This window comes from Pundamilia nyererei, unplaced genomic scaffold (genome assembly GCF_000239375.1).
Source record: "Pundamilia nyererei isolate P.nyererei 1_Seehausen unplaced genomic scaffold, PunNye1.0 scaffold00466, whole genome shotgun sequence".
NCBI classification, from domain to species: domain Eukaryota; kingdom Metazoa; phylum Chordata; class Actinopteri; order Cichliformes; family Cichlidae; genus Pundamilia; species Pundamilia nyererei.
The window spans coordinates 121398-129954 of NW_005187867.1; the positions used below are offsets into that span (position 1 = coordinate 121398).

General features: G+C 42.5%; 1 protein-coding gene across 2 annotated transcripts in view; it reads right to left on the reverse strand.

Annotated features, from left to right (window-relative positions):
* The window catches only part of sorl1 (sortilin-related receptor, L(DLR class) A repeats containing), an 85352-nt gene that overhangs the window by 44070 nt on the left and 32725 nt on the right, over positions 1-8557 (reverse strand). For both annotated transcript variants that reach the window (XM_005753802.2, XM_005753801.2), the window contains exon 6: positions 1751-1931. In XM_005753802.2, coding sequence (XP_005753859.1) covers positions 1751-1931 — 181 coding nt within the window. The remainder of the gene's footprint in view (positions 1-1750; positions 1932-8557) is intronic.

The following is an 8557-nucleotide window of genomic DNA, read 5'->3' on the forward strand; positions in this document are numbered from 1 at the left end:
AAATGTATTGATGCAATGTTGAATATTATCACACAGGGAAAAAACTACATGTAAATTAATGACACTGTGACGCCTCTGCCTTTGTAAATGGAGGGACAGTAACTGCGTGTAAAACCTGCAGACAGTCAGATTAACAGCATTTCGTCTCTGTCATTCTGCAACTCATCTCATGTAAACAATAACGTGGCCACAGCGTGACGTGAAAAAGGCGCATACCTTTGACGCTGCGTAACGAACTCTGTATTTCTTGTCCACACGTAAACGCAAAAAAGGAGTTTAAAAAATCTCCGTTTTCGATGATTCGAAACGCCGTTTACGTGGACGAAACAACTGCGTGTTCAAAAATACCCGTGTAGGTGTGGACGTAGCGTAAAAGAGTTGGTAGTTTATTTTCTTACTACCTGTAATTTATTGCAGTTTACTTTTATTTGCTTAATTGTTTACAAAAAGTTTGAGGTGTGAAATAAACTGCAATGGAGCAAAATATGGGCGTGTGTGGTTGGAGGATGTGTTTGCGTGGTGGGGGGTGCGAACATTTTCCTTGTGAAACAAAGGGGGGCCTAGCAAAAAAAGTTTGGGAACCACTGGTTTAAGGTAAGGTTAGCTTTCCTGCTAACTCAATCAAGCCACTAGCTACCTAGCACAGCAGCTAACAGGCTAACCTTAGCTTGCTTCCTCTTTAATGGTGTTGCTATCAAAATAAAACCTGAAGCATCAATAATTCCTTTTCTTATAAGGAGTCTGTGTCTGGGTACCTGTCAGGAAGCAGGGCAGTGGTGCATAAATGACAAAATCACACTTCAGGCTGTTAAAAACACCCAGAATCCTCGGGGAAGGTCTCAAGCTTAAGCTAGAACCAGAAGCTTCTGTATTGTAAAATGACTCCTTGGTGGAACACTACAGCAAATGATCAACTGTTTTCTAAACAGCATGAAGCCTGGAAACAGGTGGAGCAGCTAGCCTGGCTCTGTCCAGCCTGAAAGACGTACACCAGCCAACTCTTTTAAAGTTGTGCTGTGCCCAGACCTGACTGAGAAAGGATAAGGTGGTGGCAGGAAACAGTATGGCTGTTTTTAGCTGTACCATCTTAAAAGGTTGGCAGCAATACCTGAGGATCACAGAGCTCCCGCCTGCTGCCGCTCTAACATATTGTCCCCACGGTGAGCCCAAGGAGGGACACGGTGGCAATCTGTATGCACAGATTCAAAACCTTTTATGTGCCCTGGAAAACACCATGTTTGCTCCTGTGTCAGCTCTGACCAACTCATTTGTACGTAAAGATTCAGGCACAACTGACCTGGTACAGGCAGGTCTATGCTTCTAAAGGGCAATCCACCCCATTATTACGTTTGGTCATGGTTTCACTGCCGTTCCTTTTGTTATATTAATTTGGACACGTTGGGTTTTCTGAACTTGTTTCATTGTAGAGTTATAGTTCTGGTCTCAGAACCTGGAGATTCTGTTCTGTCTTATACATTTGCTATGAATACGACAAATGCAAATCAGAATGTGGTCAGTTAGCCAGACCTTCTGTGGAGCACGTTTCCTGCCAAACCAAACGAGTATAGGATCCATTAGTAGCAGTAAGGCTAGCTTACAAATGGAGGACAGTTACCTGGATTATATGATGACGTCTGCTGAGCCATACTTTCATCTGGTTTTTATTGTTATTTTAAATATCAAACTGCTATCGCTTCTCTGTCCACTAACAAACCAGTTACCAATCACTGGAACACAATGGTCTCCTTACCCGTGTGGTGGTGGCAAACATGTACTTGTCTCGGAGCTGGAAGCTGTCCACCTGCTCCAGGATCAGTCTGCGGTTCTGTTCACTCTGGAAGAAGTCAGTGCTGCTGAGTATAGTGGATACACCCTGGGGCTCGTTTCTCTGGACGAGGACTGTGGTTGGGGGGTCGTAGGGTTCCACACCCCTGGGTTTAGGAGACAAGAGCAGGAGGTGAGAGACAAAGATGTATCAGAGGGAGATATTGAGAAAAAAGGTGAGGATAGGCGGGGAATGGAGAACATGAGAATAACACAAACACTTTTCATACTTAAATATATCTATTTATAATTGTAAATAGGCCTTAACAGATGGACATCAACCAAAGGTTAGGCAGGGCCTGTTCTGAAGCCTCACACTGAATCATTTATCGATGACAGAATTACAGCTGTTTCTGAATCTGAAGCAAACTCACGTTCAGGACAACATCACTCTTCAGAGATGCCAATCAGAAAAGCAAGAACTAAACTCCGCTTTCACCCTGTGGTCTCACAGGCTTCACACAGACAAATGATTCCTTGTCAGTTTTTCATTTAATAATCCCGTTTTCAGGATAATAAATGTCAACACAAAACACTCTCAGGCTCTCAGGAAGTTCAAACTGAAAATCTCCATCTGTGCGCCAACCTTGAAAAACTGCGCGGTCGAACTATTTACGGCCGTTTCTGTTCCAGCTCGTGGCACACAGAGCCCGAATGAATGAAGGAGGTTCACTGCATCTTATCGTCTGCCTTCCAAATCAGCGCGTTTCCTGCCAGAGTCTCGAGAACTAAACAGAGAGAGCAGTGTCTCGCTCAGCTCTGCCTCTGTGGCTTTCATTCAAAGGTCCCTGTTCAACCGATGGACACTGTCTGGCCTGAGAGTGCGCGGAGAGCTATTCGTAGTCTGTCTCTGCGCCTTCCTTGGAATTAATCTGTGCCCTTTCTAAACACTTCCTAAACACCATTCTTACCCTGTTTTGGTAGTTTCTCTCTTTGTGTCAGGTCCGTACGGCATTCAAACCGAGCATTCGGAATGACAAGGCCACTTTATCTGAGACACGGCCACCAACAGCACAGGTTTCTTTAATAACAAATCTTTTCTCAGACCAGACATGTAGCACTGCAGGCCCAATTCTCCCAGTAACATTAGAAAGCCAAAGTATGATTGTGCACACTGGATATCCCAGCATTATGGACACGGACCCACCACGTAACCTCCGTTGGCGATATTGCTCAACTCTCAAAAACAATGAATCAGGACATGTAGTCAACCAGCCTGTCAGGCTTTACAAGTTAACCGTAAAAGAAATTCCACGTCAATCAAAGCTTCATTTGATTTGAAGCCATTAAAAATGCTTCAACATAATCTGGGCTCATAGGTCACCGTGGCTTGTTCTTCAGTCTCGCACCGGTCGGATTCCTGAGCGAGTAACAGTCCACATAGTGGTGAACATTTCAGCTGGTCTGGTTCCTTGTTGGTTTTGTTTCACAGGATATACTTTTTGGTTTTGTTCTTGCAGTAAAATTTGCTGTAATTTTACCTTGAGAACTTCAGACAGTTCATGGAGTCTGGCATTGGCCTTTCTCGCACATGGCACACTAGATGCAATTACACTGCAGAAAACACACATCGCAGGTCAGGTGGCTCCCCTGATAAAACTTGCGCCAGCGGGAAATGCACCCGACCTTTAGTTGCACTATTTATCAGCACAAACCGTCATAACAGAGGGGGAGGGCAGGTTAAAGACCATCCCACTAGAGACTGTGGAGGCCGCTCACCTGGTTGAGCCTGTGACCCACGTAGCAAAGGTACTTTAGGGGTCAGCTATAATCTGCACTAGTGTCAGCCTGAAAATGTTCAGAGCTGCAACGCTTCTATGTGATATCTATTCAACGCCCCCCTTTCTCCCACAGATCCTTGGTTTCCCTATATATAGAGTTGATACTCCTTTTATGTGGGATTTGTATCATTCGTTGTAATCCATATGGCAGAAGAGATTGTACTTCTTATTGTACAAAATGGATTTTGCCTCTCAGTCCGTCTTCTAGCCGTGCGATCACAGGATTACCAGTTATGTGAGATTGTGGGGGGTCCCACTGGTTTGGGTGGTTCTGAACACACCCAGCAGTAGACTGATAGTCAGGCTCAGATCGCTTTAGCTTACAGAGCCTTCAGACTGATGTGCAGCACAAAAGCAGCAGCCTCTTCTAAAGCCACAACAAACAGGATTAAACCCAAATTGGATGGAGCACCAGGGGCGAGCGTAAGATCAATCCTTATTTGTGTTGCTTTGGTCCTCAGATAATTTGCAGTTTCTTCTGGCCGGTTTGTACCTTTAGCAGCATTTTCAAATCTTATTTGCTGACTTTTAAAGGCATCAGTAGTTAAATACATCTAGAAATCCAGGGACCAGATCATTTTGGCTGTCAATGATAAAAAAGATGACCCAGATAAAACCATTACCTTTAAGTTTTGTATTGTGTTATGAATCAAGCACACTGCTGCTTCTCCTTAAAAATCCAAAATCTCCCACAGTTTAGTTCAGCTCAAACTAAGATGACGGAGGGAGAGCCCTCGGTCAACAGGAAGTAGAAGATATAAAAGGATTCAGCATCAGGACCCATGGAAGGAAGTTGGCTTGTTTTCAGTCCATGCAGCACGTGACAGATTCAATTCAACTTTATTTATACAGTGCCAAACACAGCAACAGTCGCCTCAAGGTGCTTTACATTGTAAGGTAGACGCTACAATAATACAACAGAGAAAGCCCAACAATCATATGACCCCCTATGAGCAGCACTTTGGCGACAGTGGGAAGGAAAAACTCCCTTTTAACAGGAAGAAACCTCCGGCAGAACCAGGCTCAGGGAGGGGCGGGGCCATCTGCTGTGATTGGTTGGGGTGAGAGAAGGAAGACAGGATAAAGACATGCTGTGGAAGAGAGACAGAGAGTCGGATGTGTTGGTTTAACACCATAACTCTCCCCACAGCTACTGTGCAGCTCTGCTAAGGTTGGCCAGGCCACGCCTCCTGGACTCCTGTTGCTCTTCCTTACTAACTGACACTCCCTGTTATGGTCCAACAGAAGCTTCAAATGCTTTAACTATTCATACTTCTACTGATATTAAAAGTCACCAGTTCAACTGCTTTTATTGACTAGCCATCAAACCATATAGCTTCTTCTTACCAATAACCAGCAAACAGTTGAGCTGCTGCTGACAGAAATTCATTCACAGAGCAAAAAGGTTTTTTCCCCACATAGATAAACGGTGAGGGCAACCTGCCTAAAAGAGCGTCAGTCTAGCATCCACTCAGAGTGGAGGGGAAGCATCACAGAGTCTGCCTGCATTGTCCAGAAATGCTTCCACTGGTCCCTCAACCCCACAGGACTCCAGTTGTTTCTGATTCTAACTTACAGCAAAAATCTAAGCATGCTGAAGCATTTGGAACAGATAAGGAGTACATAATGACTCATTCCATCATGACTGCTGGCAGTAGCATAGTACAAGGGCTGCAAAGGAAAGGATACTTCTGCACCAAAGCTATAATTCAGCTTTTACCAATCACCGTGAAATGTAGTTAAGGGAGGATATTGATTACATATTTTGGCACACGGCAGGTATAATTCTCTTTGGAGAAGGCAAACATTAGTGCTCTGTTTATTCTATAATATAAATCAGTCCAACAGAGCTTGAAACCAGGTTTCACTGCATGTTGAGCTTTATAAAAAAGAACTAAAGGAGCACTGCCTAAATCACTGTTAATGACACCTGCAGCCCTGTAATGATCTGCAGTCAGCATCCTGTTACTCACTCTTGCATGCAGCTCTTGGTTAGTGACTGATTTATACCACAATCCTGATGATGGTAATGACAACAAAGCTGACTCGCACATAACTAAGCAACCAATGTCAGATGTGTCTGTGTAGATTCTCAGTCATCCAGGTCATGGTAGTCTAAGGAAACTGGAAATATAACAGCGGGACTGTTTAAAGTTTCGTCAAGATCTTTCACCTCTCGTCCAACATCAGTTCTAAAAGCAAACAGTGAAGATCCCAGATACATGTGGAAGAAGCTGGCTGCTATTAGTATGGAAAGAAAGTCTTAGTTATGCACATTAGCTTAATGCCAATACAACATTTATGATGACTATTTATGATGACTACGATTCTATAGGTTCAACAGAGTCATAAATCTCTTTAGCTGGGGAATTAATTTGGTAAGCTAGCCATTCAGCATTTCCACTAAAAGGGCATCTGTGCAGGAAGTGATTTACAGGTACACATACCAAAGAAAGGTAATCAGATTCAGCACCTTCGAGTTTACCACCCTCCATATGGCAGGGTGGTAAACGCATTAGGTCAGACGTCCACCACCCCTAAACATCAACATCCTCTCGTACCAAAGGATGGGAGAAACCCAGCTGTAGACGTTGCGTGGGGGTGCAGATGTAATCTTTATTTTGTTTAACAAACAAAACAAACCCACAGCAACACACAATTTTGCTAGTAACAACATTAGCAACTAAGCTATATTAGCGGAGGAAATCATTTGAAAACAGTCAGCTAAGCTACCAGATAAGCATCAGGAGTCAGATGAATTTGCTAACTGTGGATTTTGCTCCATTAGATGGCTTGCATTCTTATGTATTAGCAGACATGCTAGCATTAGCTAACAGTAGCCAGAAAAACAACAACAAACAAACATCGAAAGGTTAAAACTTTTAAACAACATTATTTACTTGATACCCAAGTTAACAGCTGGCAGGCTAACACTAGCTTGGTTAAAGTTAATGTGAGAGATGGCGAGCAAAATGCTACCTGAAGCCATGTTTTAGTTTGAGTTGGTCATTTGTTGACTTTAGCGATCAGTGAACTCTGCCTTTCTTTCATGGCTGCTGTTGCTCACTGATGATGCTGGGCGCAGAAGCACTGAGTATTTTACCAGGAACTATTTTACCTTTCAAACCTTCCATGTTTACACTGAAATAATGAAAGCACTAAATACTGTATCAAGTTTCCATAAGTAGCAGTTATCCTGGCAAACCTGATGTAATCCAGGTAGAGTCCATTCAGCGTCCATCCTGTCACTCGGTTTTCTGCCTTGGTGACAACATGTTACTCTGCTCAATAAACATCTAAAGGCTCCTGGCTGCAGAGAACCTGCACCAACATAGCCAGAGTAAAGTGTTGTCTCATGTTGTTTCACAGCCTCGATTAAAATACTACAAACACAACAGGGGAGGCTGCCGTCTCTCAGCCACTTACATGACACTGTGAATTTATCCCAACCGAAGCTCACAGTACAAGCCAAAAGAGTTGAGTCATGCACTTAATTACAGGACAGCAATGACTACACATTTTTCCAAGGTGCACTAATGTTCAGGTTTGACAACTATCAACAGCTACACAAACACAAGCTTGAAAACGTGCAACAACTGCTTACCAGAAAAATGTGCATTCTTGCAATCAAAATGTATAATTCCAGCATGATAAGAGTCCATCCTGAACCCAGAAAACCTCACAGTCATGTCGGGAAACAGTTAAATGAGAATCATTCATTGAGGAGTTCTAGTCATCTTCATGTGGAAGAAAGTGAGGATGCCTGATGTGGGGACAAGGGGCTGTGACAAAGGTCTGCTTTACACAATGGTGTTAGTGAGGCTTCCTTTATTGGTCAAGACAAGTTTACAAAGCACTCACAGCTGAATGGAGACACCATAAGCCCAGATGTTCCAGACTGGGCCTCACTATGCTCACTGGATTCATGATCAGCCTTACACATCTGAATGACTTTATGCCGAACAGCTTAAACTGTTACTTCTTCTTTGCTTTATTGATCTTTTATCAAATCCAGCCAGTAGCCAACAAATGTTAGAGTTGAGATAAGCTGTATTGTATAAAATCACAGGAAACACTGTGCAGACAATCATTAAACTGCCTACAATTTGTTGGTTGTATTTTCATATTAATCAAATAAGACTGGGTTTCCATGACGATCCAAGATAATCTGGGTCAGGTTCCATCTCATCCAAAGCTCAACACATCTAATTAACAGTCTTAACTTTATCTTAACTTTAACTTTTACAGCAGGCTGTTCACTGTTGAAGCCTGCAGTCATGCTATTTATATTTAATTACTTTAGATTTTGTCAAACCAATCACTGAATAACCACAGACCTGTGATCATAAATGCAGCCACAACTCTGAGTTGTATCATTTCTAATACAGCTCGACTCTTCTTTCAACATTTAACGGCGTCAGCTGTGAGTGTGGGCTCTGACCTCTTATGTATAGAAACACCAAACACCGTTGGATTATTCTTTTGGATAATCCAACAACAGAAATGACAAAATTAAGCAATTTATTTTTTAATGAAGGTGTCTACTTTCATTAAACGGACTAAATGTTAACTGACTGTCCTGACACTGGATTAAAGCAGAGCTACTTTGTGTCAGATAAAGAAGAAAAACACATTTTCATTAATTTTCTGTGTTATTGTGTTAATGTCTTTCATGGCAGCGACGTGCTATCGAGTAAGGATGAACTCATCTGTGTATCAGAGTTGTTGCTAGAGCTGCCACAAACGATTATTTTGATAGTCGACTAGTCACCGATTATATTTGCGATTAGTCGACTAATCAGATCATCATCCATTGGACGTAAAACGTACAGCTTATTGCACCAGCAGCATCTGCTCTTATATAACTATCATTAGCTTACAGCTTTTAAGTGTTTCAGGTCTGTGCTAACTAAAAATAAAGACAAGATGATAGTTTATTAAATTTTAATGAA